Source organism: Microcebus murinus, chromosome 14, assembly GCF_040939455.1.
Source record: "Microcebus murinus isolate Inina chromosome 14, M.murinus_Inina_mat1.0, whole genome shotgun sequence".
Taxonomy (NCBI): Eukaryota; Metazoa; Chordata; class Mammalia; order Primates; family Cheirogaleidae; genus Microcebus; species Microcebus murinus.
The window spans coordinates 53,949,263-53,969,937 of NC_134117.1; the positions used below are offsets into that span (position 1 = coordinate 53,949,263).

Genomic DNA, 20,675 nt, shown 5'->3' on the forward strand with positions numbered 1-20,675 from the left:
AGCTTGTTAGCTGAGTCGAGCCGTTCTCTGCCACCCTGTGATGGGGGCCTCAAAATGGGAAGATGGCACCAGCACAGCTGAATGCACCGGGCACCCTGTCCCTTGGAGGACCGTGTTCATGTGGCCTTGTCTTGATCATCTTGGACCTTCTCGTCTCTTCCCATCTCTGAGCCCGGGCCTTTCCCCATCTCTGAGCCAGACCCTTCCAGGCTTGGTGGCTGGCAGTTGTGGACCAGGTCAGAGCACACAAATGTCAACTGACAACTCAGATGAGGCTCTCCAGGGGACGTTCAGAGCAGGCAGTTCGAGAGAGAGTCCTGCCAGACCTTGCTGCTCCCTGGGAGACGTTTGCCAGCAAGGCTCAGTCCCTCGCACCCAAGGGCTAGCTCCCCAGAGAGGACCAACCCCCCACCCTTCGCTAGGTGCTCTGCTGCCCGGGTGGAGCATGTGGCTGCAAAGCCATATAGGATGGCAGAATTTCTGACACTCAGTTCTCTGGCATCTAAATACCTCCAGTAAGGAGACACCCCTGTTCACAGAGGAAGAGGGTCATTCTGCCTGACTCTCCTGCTCAGTTAAATCGGCAACTCCACCATGTGTCTGACCATTCCACCCCCGTGTGATCCTGGTCCCTGCACCCCACGCCCCAACCCCCTTTACAAACAGCCATTGTCGTGCAGTGCAAGCGCAAGAGAAGACAGATTCCGACTTCATTTATTTCTGTTTGACGCCTTGGGCAAGGACAGGCTGGTAAATGCAGGCTGGTATCGACAAGCCTGCTTTAAACACAGTGTCCTTTCTCCGCCCCTCCCTGCCTGAGCAGGTTCTCCCTGGACAAGGACACGGGCCTCATCGTGCTCATCGCCAGGCTGGACTACGAGCTCATCCAGCGCTTCACCCTGACGGTCATCGCCCGGGACGGGGGCGGCGAGGAGACCACCGGCCGGGTCAGGGTCAACGTGTTGGACGTCAATGACAATGTGCCCACGTTCCAGAAGGACGCCTACGTGGGTGCCCTGCGAGAGAACGAGCCTTCTGTCACGCAGCTGGTGCGGCTCCGGGTAAGGTGCCAGGGAGCCCTGCGTTCCAGCCATTCGCCTCGTCCTTCCCCCCTGCTGCCCCTTGACCACCCCCTCGGGAAGCCACCGCTGCGCAGGTTTGGGGGTCAAATTCTTGGTCTGTGGTCCTCCGGGCATCACCTGGTGTCCCTGGTGACTGAGTGGAGCTGCGTGCACAGTGTCTGCGTCAGCTTCAATTTTAGGTCACCATTTAGCAAAAGGATCCCCCCAACACCATTCCCCTTGGAAGGACGTTGAGTGGCAGTGGTTCCTTGCGTGAGGACCCCATGAGAGCCCTTTGGTGGCTGCCTGCAGTCTGGAAGTGCCGCAGCTGGAAGGAGCCACACAGGCCACAGGGTACAGCCAAGTGTCCTCCTGCAGCAAGAACCCACCAAGCTTCCATGACCTCCGACCACAGACCTTAATGTCCTCGTCCCCTTCCCCTCTCTGCCTACACAAAGTGACAGGACCCAGAGCCTCTGCTGGGAATGTGTTTCTGAAGCAGGGAGGGATGAAAGCGAGTGTTGGGGGGGGGGTGGGCACGGGCCTGCCAACGCGGCCATGGCTCCTCGCAGGACCATGCCCACCCCTACCCCACCTCGGCTCCAAGTGCCCTCAGTGGTGGGGCCCACTGGACGCTCTCTAGGGTTGGGGACAATCTGGAAGGAAGCTAATTAATTCCGCAGCCCCAGAAGAAGGTCAAGGGGTAGAAGGGTCCCTGGCCTCATGCCAAGTGCCTTCCTCCCTCCTGGCATTCATGCAAGTGTGCGCCAGACACCGTGCCGGCCTCCCGGTGTGCAGCGGCAGCAGGAGGCATGAGGGTCCTGCCCGTGTGAAGCTGACGGTCTAAGCAAGGCAGTCAGAAATTCAATAAGGACTCACAGTTGGGGGAGAGGGGACTGATGCGGGCACAGCCCAAGGACCCTGACCCAGTCTGGGGTGGAGGGTTCAAGCTGGGATGGGAGGGTATGGGGGACAGTCACGCCAGCTATGGCGGTAACCCTCCCAGCCTCTGGGACATGCCCCCCTCCCGCATCTTGCTAGGCCTCTGCCTGTCCTCTAGGTTTCCCAGGCCTCCTCCACACCCCGCACCTGGAGGGGAGTGGGATGTCTGCTGGGAGCCAGAGGATGGCCTCCAGCTGAGTGACAAGGGGGCCTCCTGGGGTCCTGGGCCAGGGCGTGACCCAGGGCTGGCTCACCCACCAAAAGGAGCTCTGAGAGGGGCCAGCCCTGCCCATCCTCTTTGGCCCCAGGCCTTCTGCGAGCTCAGAGCCCATCTGTCTTCTCCCTTCCAGGCCACGGACGAGGACTCCCCCCCCAACAACCAGATCACCTACAGCATCCTCAGCGCCTCCGCCTTTGCCAGCTACTTCGACATCAGCGTGTACGAGGGCTATGGAGGTCTGTGTGCGCTGGACTGGGCCCAGGAAGGAGGGCTGGGGGCGGGGGTGGGCGCCCTTCTTTCTCCCTGACACCCCCGGGTGACTCAGGAGGCTGCCCTGGGCTCCTGCTGGCTGGAGCAGCATGTGGCCTGAGGTCCCCCTTCCACAGGGTTGACCTCTGTGTCTCACACCAGCTGGATCTTTCTGTCTTAGGCCCCCGGCCAGCCCCGCAGGCACACTGGGAGTCTGACGTTACCGGAATCTGTGGCACTCCCTGTTTCTTACCAAGGCTGCTGGGGCAGGTCTGTGGGGCAGAAGCCTGTCAGCTGAGCTCCCCCATTCTTTGGGGGGTCCTGTGGCCTTTCCCTGCCTGCCCTGCCGTGAGTGCTGATCCCTAGAGCCCTGGCAGGGAACAACAGCAGCAACCTCAAGCTCCAATACCCCAAGAGAGAACACTTTGTGTTTCAGATGAAGCAACTAAGGCCCAGAGATAGGGAGCAACTTGCCCAGCAAAGCCACTGAGCTTGGCACTAGGTCCCCGTGTGACCTGGCTCTCAGCTGCCTCTCTAGCCTCACCTCTCAGCACCCCTTCCCCACCAGAATCCAGCCTCTTTGAGCCCCCGACGCTCTCTCCCCTTACAGTGGTCACCTCCATGTCTTCGCAGAGTCTGTTCCTTCTCCCAGGAAAGCCCTTCCTCCCTGCCCACCTTTGGCTTTTAAGCTTACAGCCTCTGGCTGGCTTTGAGGGCTCATTTAACACCTTCTTCTCTGGGAAACTTCTCTAGTTCTTAAAGACTGGGTTAGGCAGAACAGAGGGATGTGTGTGGAATGACTCTAGGTCCAGTGCTCCTTCCTCCAGTGCCCCACTGTGAGGTCGGGGAAACACCGTCGTAGAAATTGCAGGCCTGGCCCCAGAGGCCACAGCCCAGTGTTCTCTAGAAAATCTATACCCCTCTTTAAAAAGCTTAAAAGTTCCATGCCTCTCCCCACCCCCCACCCCTAACCCTCCTCTCAGCTAGAAGAATCCCCCTTAGGTTCTATATTACTAAAGCAATAATTTTGTTTCCCTTTTCCAAATAGACAGTTGCAGTTTAATATTGTTGTAATGCCTGTGCAGACTGCCTTTGCAGGCCCCCCACTCCCAAGCCAATATGCCTTCCCTCCCCGTTTGAGAATCAGTGGCTCAGCACAAACGTGTGCTGATGGAGAGAGGCCAGGCACGCACGGGGTGGGCACATTTGAGGATGAGGTATCTGTATTAGCTCCCCGCAAGTCCTGCCTCTCCGCCTGGGGATGCCTTTGGCATTAGGGTTCTCCCCTCACCTCCAAACAGAGTTCTGCCGAAGGTAAGGTCTGCAGCACCTGCCCCCAAGTGTCTCCCCAAGGGGTCTAAATTGTGCCCACAGTGGGTCACTGGATGGGCACAAAGAGCCCGTGGGTGAAAGTGGGGGAGGGAAGATAAGAGAGGGAGGAAGAAGAGAAAAACACAAGGGGCCAGAGGCGGCCAAGGAGGGTGCTGCCATCTGTACCCACTGCCTGGCCTTCCCTGCCACCCCCAATGCTGGGCAACAAATGGGGAACTCTGTGCTTATCTGGAGAGAGGGGTGGTGACAGGGACAGGGCTAGAGAGCCTGGGGCATGACCCTGTCCTTACAGCAGCTTCCAGACTGATGGGGAAAATACATAAAGAAAAATGCCAGATGAATGTGTGAGACAGACAGACACACAGACAGACAAGCAGGCAGTAGTGCCTACTAGGGAGGAGTCTGGGCTCTGGATTCAGCCAAACCTGGGCTCATATCCCAGTTCTATTAGGCTGCTAGCTGTGTGACCTTGGGCAAGTTACTGAACCTCTCTGGGCTTGGTTTCTTCATCTGTAAGAGTGGGGCTTTCATTACCACCAAAATAGTTATCAGCTGGTGGGCTCAGCACAGGGCCTGGTACATACCAGGCAGTCAGTAAACCTAAGACAAGACCATTAAGTTGCAGGTGCCCAGAAAACACGGCAGAGCTGCCCTGGGCCATGCCAGCTGTATCTCCTCTGCCCAGAGGGGAGGCCTGGCTGGCCAGGCATCTGAGGCTGCTGACAGGGCTGCCGGGCTCTGTTCTTCTCATTGCAGTGATCAGTGTGAGCCGCCCCCTGGATTACGAACAGATCCCCAATGGACTGATATATCTGACTGTCATGGCCAAAGACGCTGGCAACCCCCCTCTTAACAGCACTGTCCCCGTCACCATCGAGGTGTTTGTAAGTACCCAGGGCGCTGGCCTTGCCCTTCCTGGGTAAGGAGCAGTGAGTGCTTCCCAGGGTGTCAGGGGTCCTGCCTGAACCCAGTGGTGTAGGAGTGTGTCCCCACGTCCTTGGCTGTCCCCATGGATAGGAGAGTCACCGGCAGACTGTTCCAAAGCCTGCCCCAGCGAATCTCTGCGCCTGCTGCAGCAACTGAGCTGCCTCCCAGCTTGGCCAAGGATGGCCCCAGCCCTGAAACTCAAGAAGAGTCACATTGTCCTGCTCTGACATCATCCGGGGACCTCAGGACTCCCTTGGATGGGAATGGGAGCTGGGAGCCAGGCAAGGAGGAAATGTCATGGGATTCCTTTCTTTCTGGCCACGCTCTGTGAAGTTCAAGCCATTCCTGGAAGGTCCTCTTCTCTCTTCTGCTTCTCTATATATCCCCCTCTGCCTTTCTTTCTTCCTTTTCCCACTCCTCTGAAGATCTGAAGGGGTCTGAAATCAAACCACAGCTTGTCTGACATGAATACCAAGCATACCTTAGTGCTTTCTGTGTCGGAAATTATCAGTAGCCGAATCCATCTCCACACTGGTTCGTTTGGCCCATGCCACATGGGATGCAGAGTGTGGTCTGACATTGGGGCCAGCTGGCCTGTCCCTGCTGAGACCCTCCACACACACACACCCCTGGCATGCACAAGCATGCCCTGCCCCTGGCTCGGGCCAGTCCCAGGTGGAAAGGTCCTTGTCTGGGCCGGGGGGGGCCGTTTGCTCGCTGAATAGGATGGAGCTAGAAGTGAAAGTGGAGGTGATACCTAAGGAGGAGCCCCCAGGTGGGCAGGTAAGAGCAGGATTTAAGGACAGAACCAGGCACAGCAAAGAGCAGGGCAGAGAGCTGGGGCCTTGCTTCTAGAGTCTTCTTTATGTCTGGGACCTCAGGCCTCAGGGAGTGTCAGGGGAAGGAAGACAAAGAAGAGGAAATCCACAGACACCTAAGAACTTGTCCATCTCGAACCTGCAGCCTCCCACCTAAGCACGCCAAAGGGGTACCAAAGAGCTAGAATGCATTTCCTGTCCATCGGGACCACGTGCCACAGGCTTCACCACACAGGTGACCCGACCACAGCCCCCAAACTCCCCTAATCCTGGCCACACTCACAGCCCTGCCCAACCCACCCGACTCTTCAACCAGCCAGCCGGATGCTGCTCCGGCCAGGCAGGCACTGAGCGCCGCCCACGTGCAGAGCAGCAGCAGTGGGACTTGAAGGTGAACTTGAAGCCTGCTCCACGCCCCAGGGACGCTGAGTGGAAAGAGGGGCATGGCTTCGGAGGCACGTGGGTTTGAAGCCCGGCTCTGTCACCTTCCAGCTCTGGGGCTCTGAAACTCAGTTTCCTCATCTAGAAAAGGGGGATAATCATGGTACCTGCCTTAAGATACTGTTGTGAGGATGAAATGAGATCACACAGGTGGCAGCTGGCACCTGACATGTTGGTGATCATCACAGCTGATGAGACAGCCATGCGTACCACCAGCAACGACCATGCCCTAGCCTGTCACTAGTGCAAGGGGGACTTTAGAGACAAGCTGGTGCAGACGGGAGCCCGCTAGGCTTTGGGAGACAGACACAGAAGAGGGTAAGGGTAGGGAGGTCTAGGGGAATCAGCTGAAGTGTTTTCCACCAGCACAGGGCTGGGTGGCCCAGGCAGCCACATGGCAACTAGCACTTGAGCCCCAGCAAGGTGCCAGGGGCTTCACTTCCCCCAGTCCCGTACAATCTCATTTTACAGATGAGGAAGCTGAGACTCAGGGAGGGAACGTAGCTGGCCCCTGGTGACCAGGGCCTTCCTCACTTCCCACTAGTAAGTGGCAGGACTAGGATCTGAACCCTGACCTCAATGACTCCTGCGATGACATTCTTTCTGCCACAGCCACAGGCCTGGAGCCTGGGGAGTCCCCCTCCATCTGTGACTGAGACCAGTGCTTCTCAGAGTCTCCTGTGCACCTGAACTATCTAAGGATCTTATGATAAAATGCTTATTTAGGGGGTCTGACGTAAGGCCGAGAGTCTACATTTCTGATGAGCTCCCAGGCCTGATTCCTACGCCCCTGGTCAGGGGACCACACTTTGAGCAGCAAAGCCTTCGAAGATCTGCCCTCAGGAGAGTCTGAGACCCAGGTTCTGCCCCAGACCCCAGACCCTTCCCAGCCTGTGGCTCAGTTAAGGAAGGGACCTGGCATCTCTTTTTGCCTCAGCCCCTCCAAGGGGCCAGAGCAGGCAGGAAGAGGAAGGCCAAAGGGCTGACCTGGCCTTTTATCCACTGCAAGTGGAAGAGCGACCAGCAGGCCCCTCCCTGGTACCAGAGAGCAGAGCGCCCATGCCCAGGGGCGTGCGGGGGCAGGAACCCCCCTCGCTTGCGATTCAGCAAGCTACGCGCTGTCCCCGCATGGAACTGCAGCGGTCCCGCAGAAGGGGCCCCACTTTCAAATCCCCGCAGAGCCGTCACGGGGTCAGCAGGGGCCAGCCCTGACCCCGGGGCGGCAGGAAGGTCTGACAGCGAAGACAGGTGCCACCTCGGCTGTGAGTGAGCATTGTCTCTCGAGCAAGGTTTTCAGAGGGCACAGTCACTTGTGTCTAAGGACCACACTTGAAAAGGTCACCGACTTTGGGTTTATTTTGCACATGGGTGGTTTCTAAGTAGCTGTCACTCGGCTAAGCTGCCTCCTCCCTCCGCCAAAAGAATTTTCTCTCAGCTGAAGAAAAAAAAGAAAAAAAACCAACAAGCCCAGCAGAGATGAAGGAGCGATGGCTGCACTTACCGCACAGGTTGGGGGTGGGGACAGGCGGATGGAAATGACAGGGCTCCAGGAGGCGGGGGAGCAAGGAGCCCGGTGATTCCTTTTCATCCACTGCTTGTTGGTTTTTAATAAAGAAGTCAAACTCGGTTTGTAGATTTCCCATTAGGGGACAATAAGCTTTTGTAGAGGGAGCCGCTGAATTAGAACTAATAGCGAATGCAGCGCCAAGATCCGGGGAAATATCACCACTAATAAGTTTCTGCCTCACGCTCCGTCACTGACATTCTCGGCACTGTTTCGTGCAGCCAAGCAGAAGCTTAAATGTCTAAGTATATGGGGCACTCGTGCCCGCGCCATGGGCCAGGGACCAGGCGCCAGGGAGATGCCCAGGCATGCTGCTGAGGGGGTCCTGAGGCTGCCCGTTATCCTGGGAGAGGGACAGGTCACAGGAGCTGTGCGCAGGCCAGAGCCAGGGGACAGATTGGAGAGGAAGAGGACCATTCTTTTCTGGGTAGCCACGATCCTGGCCGGCTGGATTCTCTGACGTCCCAAGGGGTGGGGGCCAGATACTGGCACCCGTCTCTCCCAGGATTGCTCAGCCAGAGCCAGTCCAGCAGAAGAGGCTTAGTACAGGGTCACTCCCTCAAAGAGCTCTCAGTTCCCCTGACATGAGGCTTCAGAGCACAAACCACTGAAGATCTGTAGCATAAAAACTGCCCAGGGGGGCTGGGACTCAGCCTGACTCCGGAGCCCAGCACCAGGCTCTTGGGGACAGGGGGCTGACCATTGTAAGGGGCAGGAAGCCTCTTCTTATTGAAGAGGAGAGGCCAGGAGTGGAGGTGCAGCCGGGCAGGAGGGGCAGAGGCTGCAACTGGGCTCCAGTTCCCTGGAGACAGGGCCACCTCACCTGGCCCTGCTCAGCCCCTCAGCCAAGCCGTCCCCTGCCCCTGGCGAAGGCAGGAAGGGAGGAGGCACTGCCCCAGAGCTGACAGGGTGGGGTCTGGGCCCGGGTTCGCCCAGCGGGTAGAGGAGCTGTGTTCTTGTTCGAGACAAGGGGTCTGGCTGCACCTGCCTGCCGTCAGCCCCAGCAGGAGCCAGGCTCTGGGACCGCCTGACCCTGGCCTGCCACTGCAAACTTTAGTATCTGTGAGGTGGGGTGCTCCTTTCTCCTTTCATTCTGGAAGAGCCCTAGAACCTTCCACCATCATCTTGGCTGAACTGGGCGGGAGGTCCAAATGGGCGCCCCCAGTGTCAGGGGCTGGAGATCTGAGGGTGGGTGCTTGGAGCTCAGCTGGAAGACCCGGGAGAGCAAGGGAGCAGGGAGTGGTCGGCAGTCCCAGTGCTGCCTTCATTCTCCATTTCCCTGTCGTCCTGTCCCTCACTGTCCCTTCCTGAGCCCTGCACACTTCCCCAAGGCCTGTCCCACCCCCTTGAACCACAGCCTGCAAGAGGGACTCCTGACCCTCTCATAACACCCACCTGGCTCTGGTTACACGTAGAGGCCAGAGTTCCTCAGTGCCAGCTGGGCCCAGCCTGACCCCTGGGTGCCCGCCGTGGACAGCTGGCCAGCCCAGCTGCCTCCCTGGGTCCTGCAGCCTGCCCGTTTTCCTTCCAGGATGAGAATGACAACCCTCCCACCTTCAGCAAGCCTGCCTACTTTGTCTCCGTGGTGGAGAACATCATGGCAGGTAGGGCCTGGGTGCAGTGGGGGCTGGGGCACGGGGCTGGGGCAGGGGGACGTGAATGCAGGCAGCAGCAGGCATGGCCCCTGCGGTGTACAAACCCCAGCTTTGCACAAAAATCCAGGGAGGTCCATGGCTTTCTGTATCTGTTCCCAGGCCAGGAATCCTGTGACAGTTCAGGGAGGCTTTGGAGACATGTACTTATCTGTCAGGCAGCAGCTTGCACAGTGCACCTCCCGTGTGCAGATGCTCTGGGCGCCTGGTCCCGGCCCTCCTGCAGCGACAGTCTAGGGGGAGGAATATACTGATGGCTGATTAGTTAAGCAATCTGGACTAAACCGTCTAGAGTGTGCAGAGAGTTCTGGGACTAGAGGGCTGGGAGGCAGGTCCCAGGGGCCATGATTTCAGAGGGGGTGGCTTTGAGAGATGGTGTGTGTTCCTATGTAAGGCTGAGAATGAGAAGCTCATCCCGGGTCCAGGCCCCAGGTGGCAGGGACCCACTTGCAGCCCCAGGACCCCTAGCTCTGTGCTCAGACTCCAGGGAATCTGCTCTGTCTTTGGGGCAGGCTGGCAGTGTCACTCTTACACCAAGTGTGGACTGTCCTATGTCAGGAACTGGTAGAGCAGCTGAGGGGAAAGGGGACAGCTGGTGTCAGGGACAGCTGGTGTCAGGGACAGCTGGAGTCAGGGACAGTGGAGTTGGGGATGGTGGATTCAGGGGACATTGGGATCAGGGATAGCTGGAGTCAGGGACAGTGGGTCAGGGGACAGTGGAGTTAGGGGACAGTTGGAGTCATGAATTGCCTTCCGTGGCACCACAGAGCCTTCTAAAAAACCTCTGGGATCCCTGTGGTTCCTGATGATGAGCTGGTGGGTCTTCGGTGGCACCCAGCCCACCCTTTGTGTCAGGCATCCCCTGGAGAATGTCACGGGTAAAGGGACCCGCACTGTCCACCATCCCCAGGCTCTGCCAAGGAGAGGCCTTCACTGAGCCACATTGGAGTGCTCGGATGAAGGGCTGCATTAGAGCTCATGTGCTAGTCCTCCTGCTCAGAGCCAGCCCAAGGGTCATGTTCAAGGCCCCAGGGCTGCCTGGACGGGCCACCATGCCCTGCCAATCTCCAGCCCCTGCTGGCCCCTTCCCCCAGGGCCTACTGGTTCATCAGGGTAGTAACCCTGTCTCTGCTGCCCAGTGGGTGCTCACAGCAGCAAAGCTGTACCCTGCAGGCTGTGTCCCCTGGGCCCCTCACCCCCCACAGCACCCCCATGGGGTACGCATTACTATTAGACCCGTGTGCAGGGAAGGAGGCTGAGGCTCAGGCTCGTTAAGGCACCTGTGAGGTCCGGTGGGCTCCCAGCCGTGGAGTGACGACTCCAGGAGTACACTGAGCCCTCTCGCCAGCCCAGCTGGCATGAGGGTGGCAGGAGGGGCTGGGGCTGACAGCCCTGTGGGCATAGCCTCAGGACATGCTGCTCCCAGGGCTGGACAGGGCAGCCGGAACAACTGATCCCCCGAGCCGGGATCCACAGAGCTGGAAATGAAGGTGAAGGCTGTAACTGGACATTAAAGAGAAAATAAAACCACTATAAATTCCCCAGTGATCAAGATAAAACGAGGCCAAAATTGAATACAATAAATGTAGAATATTTAATATGGAACTTCATTTCTTTTTGCCTTAAAATAAAGGCTGGTTGATCTGAGTGTATCTGTTGTGCCGGCCAGCCGGCCAGGCAGGGCCCAAGGAGAGGCCGTGGTGCCCTCCATGCGGCCGGGCCAGCAGGGGAGGAGGCTAGTGAGGACAGGGCAGGGCCCAGTCCGCCCAGGACCGGGGCCACAGGTGCCGTGCATGAGCGCACTCATCCTGGGGCACCCAGCAGACAGGCTTCCCGCCTCCTGAGAGCTGGTCACGGAGGCTTCCCTGTGCTGCTCCCGGGCCTGGGGCTGTGAGCCCGGGACCCCGGCTGAGCGGCACTCCTCCCTCCTTTATCTCCGGAAGGAGCCACAGTGCTGTTCCTGAACGCCACGGACCTGGACCGCTCCCGGGAGTACGGCCAGGAGTCCATCATCTACTCCCTGGAGGGCTCCTCCCAGTTTCGGATCAACGCCCGCTCCGGTGAGCCTCCACCCCGCCCAGCACCTGTCCTTGTCACCTCAGCTGACTGTCCCTACCCAGCCCCGGGACCAGCCTTGGGGCCAGGGTCCCCTCCCTTTCGGTGTCGAGCAAACCAGCCTTGAGCACCCAGTCCTATCCCTGAAATATTCATTTGAGTGTGATTGCTGCTCTTACCCAAAAAAATCACAACATGAATTTATCCACTAAAGGATGTCTTTCAAGGGTGAAGAGTCCTATTATGTTTCAAATGTGTTCCGTTTTACAAACAGCTGGTTAACACACTACTCTTTGGGGACACCTTTATTCAAGCCCAAGTGTCCCCCTCCCTCAGCTATCGACCTCCTTCTCGAATCCTGGCTCGTCTTCTTACATAGGTTCTGTGCCTCCGTTTCCCCACCTGCAAAAGGAGGATGATCATATTGGAGCTGTTGTATGGATTAAATGAATTCTTACAGGGAACAAATTTATAATAATCCCTGGCATTTAATAAGTGCTAAAAATATTACTATCATTATTCTTTTTTGTTTAGTCACCTAAGACCCCCCCACCCAGACTCCCTGCTCAGCCCATGTCCCTCTCTTCTTTCCTCTTCATCTCTCCATGTGCCTCCCTCCCACTTTCTCTCCTCCTGGAAGCTGGGAGGAAAGGGGGCAGAAAGAAGCAACAAGAGACCCGGGCTTTTTAGCCAGACCTGGGAAGGAACCTGGGACCCCTGACATTCATTCAGAAATCACGGGGCCTGCCCTGAGCCAGGTGCTACGCTAGGTGCCGGGGTACAGCAAGGAGTACAACTGAGCCCTGCCCTCATGGGGTTCCAAGTCAGCTTAGTGGGTGTACAACGCACCCCATTTCCAAGTACTCATTTCTGTATGAGTTAAGGGAACTCTAGATGCCAAACAGGTAAACCCTGACATCTCAGTGGCTTAAAACAATACAAATTCTATTAATCATTCTTCCAGTAGTCCAACACAGATGTTCAGTGGACAGCCTTCCACAGGATGATCCTGGGACCCAGGCTCCTTCCATGTTGTGGCTCCAAGGTCCCTGCAGAAGGGAAAGGGGAACTTGGAGTACTAAGCCAGGAGGAGGGAAGCTACGGGTCAGGCCTGGAAGTGACATGTGTCACTTTTGCCTGCATCCCATCGGCCATACCCGTCAGTGGCCTGCCCAGATGCAGGGAAGGCTGGGAGCACAGGCCCTGCCTGGCAGCCACTCTCCTGCAATAATTCCACCCAGGGAAGGGAGCAGGAAGCTTTGGTGGGCACTGGCCATTCCTGCCACATGTGCCAACAGCCCAGCAGGGCATTAGGTCTTCCTGCTATCCCACCCTCCCTGGTTGAAGTCAGCCTCCCTCCCTCTTTCGTCTGCTTTCCCTGGAAGCTCAGGGAGAAGACAACTGGTGCTGATGTGTGCGAAGACTGAGGAGGGGGGATCCGGCCATGATGAGCCTCTCCTCCCACCCCTGAGAAAACGGGGCCTTCCTGCCTCTTTTCCACATGACTATAACCACGTGCCCAGCACTGTGCTAAGTGGCCCGACCAGCGTCATCTCATCCCACCCTCCTCCCCACTCTGCAAGGCAGTTACTGGCATCATCCCCTTTTCCAAGTGAGGAAACTGAGGCACGGGAGAGGTTAGGCAACTTGACCAAGAACTCACAGAAGGAGAACTTTGGACTCCAGAGCCCAGACGCCAGACGCTGCGTCCCGCCACCCAGGTGCAGCCATGAGCTTGATGGTGAGCTCCACGTTCAGCCCCTGTCGGCCGCTCCCCTTCCCCCCAGTCGGGGCCGCAGCAACACCTAGGCCCTTTGACGAGGACACAGATATTTTCCTGCTGCCTTAATACAGCTTCTGCCACTCCAGAGGTGTGAGTTTTCCTCGGAGCAACTCGGTCACGTCAGCCAGGCCCGCTGCACAAAGGTGGCCTAATTGGATCTAATTTCCCAGACAAGGGAGGCCATCCATCACGCCGACAAGTTCACGTTTAAAACTTTTTAGAGATTAATTTCTTCCTCGCCCTGCCAATTAATCGACACCACCCCGGCAGGGAGTGTGGCTTGTTGGGCAGACCTTGGCCAGTCTTCCGTTCCTGGCTTTGACCCCTGCACTGCCCCGTCCCCCGCCCCCAGCTCCTGGCTCAGCCCTGCACGGGCCAGAGGACAAGCCAGCATGTCAGCGAGGGAAGTGTCAGGGTGGAAGCGGTCCCAGGGACCGTCTGGCCCAGCTTCCTGGTTTTACGGTAGAAGAAACCAAGCACAGAGATGTTAAGCAACTTGCCCCAGGTCACACAGCTCAGGCGACAGGCATGAAAAAGTGGGCAGTACATAGTCCCTGCCCGTGAGGAACACTCACAGTCCATGGGAAGGAAACAATCATTTTCGGAGTGCTGGGAGTTCACCTATAGTTATTTCAGCCTCACGACACCCCTGATCGGAAGTCACACTGATCTCCATTTTATAGATGAGAAGACTAAGGCTCAAAGAAATGAAATAAATTTCCCAAGGCCAGGCGTCTGGGAAGGGCCATGATCAGAATTCAAACATGGGTCTCCTTGTCTCTCCCACGCTGGTGAGAGATGGCAAATGGCCTGGCTGTGACGACAGTGCCAGGGACACCTACACTGGCCCACCTGCCCCCAAGCACCGACCGTGTGCTTGATCGTGAGCTCCGTGTTCAACCCCATCCACTTGCTAGCATAGATGGGCCCTGGAGGGAGTATTTACACAGTGGACTTGAGCAAGTGGCTTTTATTTTTCTTTTGGGAAGTCGGTTGTCAAAGAGTCACCTGCACATCACTACCAGGTGACACCCGCATTTCGGTTACGCTGACACACAAACGTCAAACACGAGCTGACAAAAAAAGCGGTTTATATTAACTGTTCATATTTAGCAGAATAACGTATTTACATGCTAAAAAAAATTCCAAGGCAATATAATTATGCCATTCACAGCATAATTAGGAAATTAGTTTGGAACTATTAATTCTCAACGCACTGTAGGTCGGACTGTCCAATAACGAGTCACCAGTGAGAACACGTATGAACCGCTGGTGCTTTTCCTTCCTGTCGTATTTCTGTGACTGTATAAATAAACAATGCTGGGCACTGTCCTGAGATTTCCACAATATTAACTAAATTAATCCCACAGCAGCCCTATGAGGTAGGTCCTATTATTGTTCCCTTTTGACCATATGGGGAAACTGAGGCACAGAGGATTTAAGTAACTAGTTCCAGGTGATGAGGCCCGTAAGACAATGTCAAAGTCTAGGCAAGAGGTGCCCTGTGGCGGAGTTCAAGGCCCTCCTGCCCTCTTCTCCAGCCTTTCCCCTGAGTGGCCTCGAGTCCCCACCTCCCCAGGTGTAACACCTCCTCCGCACGGGGTTAAAGTGCCCAGGGCGCGGGTGCTTCCCCCTCACCACGTCCCCAACAGCGTGCTCTCGCCCTGGCCCCCCGCCCCCCAAACCCTCTCACCCACGCTCTTCTCCCTCCGGCAGGGGAGATCACCACCACGTCCCTGCTGGACCGAGAGATCAAGTCTGAGTACATCCTCATCGTCCGGGCAGTGGACGGGGGTGTGGGCCACAACCAGAAAACTGGCATCGCCACCGTGAGTGCCCCAGGCCACTGTTCCCAGGTCACCTCCAACCTGTGGGCCCCTGTGTCCCAAGCACTGTGGGAGTGAGTGCGGGGGCAGGTGCCAACTCGTCATCAGCTGAGGTCAGCCTGGGGGCCACCACAGCTGTCGGGCAGGAGGACCTTGCCACCTGGGACGTGGGGCATTCGGGAGGAGCAAAGTGAAATACTTTCTCTCCTGCCCCCCAAGGCCACTTGGGCAGGTGGCAGAGGCATGCACGCCCCTGCCTTGGCACCTGCCAGAAACAGAAGCAGCATTCCTGCTGGAAAGAGCAGCCCAGGGCGGGAAGCAGGGCCCCGGAGGGTCTCTGGGGCTTTGTCACTGCCCATCCAGTCCTTGCAATGCTGAGAAATGATGCCTCGGTTTCCCTACCATGAGGTCTAGGACCAGTGGAGGCCCAGAGCCCCCGTCCGTGGTCTCGTCGCCCCTCCCACCACTGCGCCCGGGAGGAGAACGCTAGAGGAGGGACGTGGGGGCCTGAATGTGCTCTCGGCTGCAGAGGGGAATGGGGAGAGCGAGAAGCAGGAGGACCACTGACAGGTCACTAGAGCCACCTCTCCTTCTCGTCCCCGTTTGGGGTTTTGGGTCTCCCTCGGAACTGTCTCTCGACCTTCCTCCATGCCCTCCCCCTCCCCGACACAGCCGGAGGGGCCGGGGCTGGCATCACTCCGCCTGCGACTTGGCAGGCAGAAAAGTCCCCAGTGCCCTCCTCTGTCAGGAGAGGCCCCTGCTAATAGGAATGGGAGCCCCATAAATAATTTACCTGGTGCAGGTGAGCAGGGAAATTGCTTGGCTTTAGCTGAGACTGGGAAGCTCAGGGATTCTGTGCGATCCCCCACCCTCTCAGTCATCTTCAGCTGAGACGGGGGGGGGGGGTCTCAGCACAGGAGAAGTCCCAGGTCATAGCAAGGATTTCAGGGGTCACCGCGTCCGTTCCTCTTCCTCCTGAGGGGACAGCACCTAAAGCCTGTCTCCTGAAGGGGCCTGGCCCGCTCCTGTCCCAGAAAGCCCAGGCCCTGCCCGAGGCTACCAGAGTTGGTGGAGCTGGTGGAGTCAATGCCCAGGTGGCCGGTGGGCATCCCAGTGCCACCCCCTGGGGGCCCCGCCTGGGCCTGATCAGCCAGGTGCGTTCCACAGCGCCCCTTGTGGCCCCGCAGGTGAACATCACCCTCCTGGACATCAATGACAACCACCCCACATGGAAGGATGCCCCCTACTACATCAACCTGGTGGAGATGACGCCTCCCGACTCGGATGTGACCACGGTAGGTGGGGGCAGCAGAGCCGCCAGGGGGCCCTTCCCAGGGCTGTGTGCCCTGTGGGCCCGCCCATGCGGGGCTGATGGACCTGGCGTTCTGGAAGCTCTCTTGCGTGGTGAAAGGCAGGTGGAGGTCGAGGTCAGCCCTCACCAGCCTCCAGTGTCAGTGGGCTCCAGCCTTCATCATGGGAGCTGCAGGCAGCCCAGGACAGTGCCAGGGGAGCTCGGGCTGCTTCCCCTTGTAAGCCGCTCGTGCCCCGAGACCGCGGACTCTGGCCACCCCTCAGGAGAGCCCCACACTCGGACGGTGCAGGCTCTAGCTCTACCCCAGTGCTTTTCCCTCGCTACCCTGTCCCTGCGCCGTCAGCCAGGGCCGGCTCCCCCACAGGCTGGACCCCAAGGCTGCCCCAGCAGGGGGCTTGAAGTTCACCCAGGAACTTTCTGGCACGGGATTTGCCAGGCTTGCACAGGCCCCTGAGTGTTTTGTGTGCAGGGAAGTTGCGGTGCCTATGTGCGGGGATGTGACTTGGGCTGCGGAGAGGAGACATAGCCAGAGCCACCGGGCATCCGCATGGGAGACCGGCCTTATGGGGAAGCTTAGGAAAGCCAGGGTCGAGTGCCCACTGGATCCGCTCAGTTCCGAGAGTCCTGTTTGTAAGCCTTCTCCTCCTCCCAGCCTGGCATCCCATTTGGCCTCATTTGGGGAGGCTTGTCTCCAAATGGCCAGCCCCACTGCCACCCACCCGGCCCCGAGAGGGACATGAATCCTGACAGCTCATGCCAGCCCCATTCACTGAACGCCTGGGACATGCCCTACCCGGTACCAGGGTCTTCTCGTGAGTTCTCTCTCACCCCCGTAATAATCCTACGGGGCAGAGGGATTCTGCCCCATCTCGCTGTGGAGGAGATGGAGACAGAGCTCAAGAGATTTGCCCAAGGTTGCAGAGCTAGTAAGAGGTGGTGTCGGGACTTGAACCCAGATCTGTCTTACCTTGAGGCAAGGCATTAGAGAATTACCTGGCCCAGTCCTTATACCTGTGCTGGGTCAGAAGGTGCCCTAGCAGGTGGCCCAGGTCCTGAGGAAGTGGAGAACTTAGATGGTAGATTTTGCATCCAGTAACCTTGGGCTGGTGGTGCCTACCCTCCCCACCCGGCCCCTCATCAAGCACGCCCAGTAGTGGCCAGGTCCACCTGGGGCTAGGTGGGAGAGGGGCCAACCTGGAAGGAAGGTCAAAGAGAGGGCAGAAAGGGTTGGCCATCACACCTGTCCTGTCCACCTTTCCACGTGTTCAAGATCTGACTGGCGTATGGGTGTCCCCTCCCAGAGAGTCCAGTGGAGCAGGGCAGGGATGAGAGATGATGAGACCAGCATTCTAGGGAAGAAAAATCTTGATTTTTCAAAGCCCCTGATGGGGGGATTCCTTCTAGCTCGGGGCCAGGTCTCAAAACCACTGCCCTGGGCCATTTGCACAACTCTCTTGGGCTTTCTGGTGGGTGCTCTCTGCTGCCCCTGTGTGGACACTCACCAGCTGTGAGACCTTGAGCAAGCTACGCAACCTCTCTGTGCTCCAGTCTTGTCATCTAGAAAATGGAGCTAGAACCAGTGCCCACCTGATAGAGTTGTGGTCAGTACTCGAATGAGCCGAAATGCAGAAAGCACAGGTGCATGGTGCGTGGGCAATAAATGGTAGCTGTCGTCATCATCATCATCATCATCATCATCATGCTGGAATCACACCTGTCTTGTTCGGTGTGAGCCACGCTGCCTAGCACAGTGCCAGGCACATTGTAGGTGTCCAAAATATTTGCTGTTGCGGGCTTGTTCGGCTGCCGAACATCTAACCTTTCCTCCCCTCTCCCACTCGGCCCGGCTCTGCCAGGCCGGGGCTGGCTCTGCCTGGTCGAAGGGAGACGAGGTGTGGCCCAGGACTTTCCCAAGAGCCCCTTCCAGAGGGGGCGCTGGCCACAGCCCCCAGAGCCTGAGGCACAGGGGCATCCCGGGGACTGTTCAGAGCGTGTGTGCGGCCAAGTGTGTGCCCACGCGTGCCTTCACTGAGGTGCGTCCGGGGTCGGGTGTGCATCTGTGTGGGCCAGGTGTGGCCTGGCGCGTGGGCACCGAGGACGTCCCCTGCACAGCCGAGCACCTCTGCAGGTGGGATTCCGGTCCCACCTCCCTCCTGACTCCTGCGGCCTCCTTCAAGGGCCTGGCTGATGGGCATTGATTTAGAACCTTTCAAAGCCCTCCGGCAAAATGAAGGAGAGGGGAGAGGGAGAGAATTATTCCCCGTCAGGCCAGGAGAAAAATGACGAGCGTGAAATGGAAAATAAATGAGGGGAAAGTGGTGAGATTCTACAGAATTGCCCAGCAGGGAGCCTTCGGGAGGGGTCACGGCCCCCGCTCCAAGCCCCCAACCCACCCTGTGACCGGGGAGTGGGCCGAGAGGCCTGAGATCAGTGCCCAACCCCAGACCAGGGCCACTTGGAAGCGGCTACCCCAGGCACTCTCCGGCAGTGGCGGGGGCGGTCGGGGAGAAGGGAGAGAAGTGGAGGACCCCCCTCCCATGTGAAATTGATCCCAGCACGTTCAGCAACAGGCTGCTGACCTGGAGCAGGTCATTTAACTGCTCCATACCTCGGTTTGTTTATCCAGAAAAATGGGTATAAAAAATCTCTCCCTCCTCTAACTGTTGAGAGAGGCATTGCAGAAATGTAGGGGTGCTGGTCTTCCTTGTCCATCAGTAAAATGACTTTGCCTGCTTTGAGTTATGCCTGGAGTGCCTAAGAGTCCCATCTCCTGTTTGCAAAATGGGGGTGGTGGGGCCCCCTTTATGGAGGCTGGGCAAACTGAGGCAACGTACTCACAGCATGATGAAGGCAGGGACTACCCCTCCCCTCTCGCTTGGTGCTGCAAGGCTGGCAGCAGAGAGGGGTGGGCAGAGCAGTCTGAGACGGGAGCAGGGGCTGCATCCCACCTCCCCGAAGCAGAAGCGGGCCTAGGGTGGTGCAGGCTTCCGCCCCTGCATGGGCCTCTCTCACTAGCCTCCCCGGGGCCAGGGAGGGGGGCAGATAGGCTTTGTCAGCCACGGAGCCCATCTGTCTGTTCTGGTCTGGTGGCCCCAGAGACACCTCCAGCTGGGGATGAAGCCAGAGGAGGGACAAATTCTGCTGCCACAGCACAAAAGGCCCCACATCAAGTAAGATGAAGGAGCTGTCATCACCGAGTGTCCTGGAGTTAAGAATGACACTGTCCTGATGCGGCCCCAGGGACTGTGGTCCCCTCCCCCCGTTGATCTGTCCGCCTCTGGTGGGGGCGGTGAGCTAGGGGTGAGGGCCGCTGCTGTCCTGGTCCTCGAGGACCCTCCAGGCTGGGTCGGCTTCAGGGCTGGTGCTGTGTGACTCTGAGTCTGGCCTGTGCCTCTCTGGGCTCTGCTTTCCTCTTGTGGATGGTTAGAGAGCTCCCCTACAGGGCAGGGGACTGCCGGGCACAGGGGACCTCGGCGAGGACAAGGAGCCCTGGGAGACCTCAGATGGCCCTTTGCCAGGCTCTGGGAACCTAAGGGACAGCAGACTGTGGTTGGGACAGCACTGAGCATTGGCCCCTTCACGGGGTGGGGGCTTGTAAGTGGGGAGCCGGGAGGTGGGCAGAGAGTCGAGGGGCCAGGGGAGTGTCTCTCCCTTCCAGGGAGGCTCAGCCCTGTCCCTCCTCCACGCCTCCTCCCAGCCCCATGACCGTCCCAACTCGCTGGGTCCCACCTTCCAAACGAGGGCCCGGCCCATGGCTCCCGCCACATGCCTGTCATCCCTGGGGCCGCAGGGGCCCGTTCTTTTCAGATCCCCTCACAGTCAAAAGCTCCAAAGGAAGGAGGGGAAGGTTGGATGAGGAGGAACCCAGTCTCCAAAACCCAGGGCTTCAAATCGTTTCAAAACCTCAGCCAAGGGCACAGGGACTCCACAGCCCTTCCCAGCCCCCACTCTGGAGAATTCCCTGGTCAGGGACCTGCTGGGGGCCCCTGCTCTCCCAGAGCCCATGGACATGTCACCCTGCACGTTTGGAGAGGAAGGACACAAAGCTGTGCTGTAGTGCTGTGTAGCGGGTGGAGTCCCAGCTCTGCCACTTCCTGGCCTCGAGACCTTGGGAGCCTCACTGGGCCTCATCTGTGAAACGGGCACAATGACAGGTTTCTGCCTCATAGGGTTGCTGGCAAAGTAGGTGGAGATGACCTGGCGCTCATGAGACACCGGTGGCTGCTGTGTGCAGGTGTGTGCTAGGTGCTGTCAGGTCACCAGTGGCGAGGCAGAGTTACCACCCCACTTTTACAGATCGGGGGGCCGGGCTTAACTGGAGAAAGGGACTTGCCTGTGGTCAAAACTGACGGGTGTTGCCAGAGAGCACAAGGCTCCCACTGCTTGTTCGTTGTCTGAACCTCCTGCCTCCCAGTGCTGGTCAGACCCCGTCGCTGGGCCAGGAGGGAGGCCCAGTGCCCGGGACCAACGTGTGAGCTCACACACCCCGCAGG

The 20,675-nt window shown here is 58.2% G+C and overlaps 1 protein-coding gene across 1 annotated transcript in view; it reads left to right on the forward strand.

Annotated features, from left to right (window-relative positions):
* Window positions 1–20,675, forward strand: part of LOC105870175 (cadherin-23) — a 298,328-nt gene that overhangs the window by 272,287 nt on the left and 5,366 nt on the right. Inside the window, exons 16-22 of the mRNA XM_012762567.2 lie at window positions 824–1,061; window positions 2,354–2,459; window positions 4,561–4,688; window positions 9,086–9,158; window positions 11,150–11,266; window positions 14,761–14,873; window positions 16,058–16,165. Coding sequence (XP_012618021.2) covers window positions 824–1,061; window positions 2,354–2,459; window positions 4,561–4,688; window positions 9,086–9,158; window positions 11,150–11,266; window positions 14,761–14,873; window positions 16,058–16,165 — 883 coding nt within the window. The remainder of the gene's footprint in view (window positions 1–823; window positions 1,062–2,353; window positions 2,460–4,560; window positions 4,689–9,085; window positions 9,159–11,149; window positions 11,267–14,760; window positions 14,874–16,057; window positions 16,166–20,675) is intronic.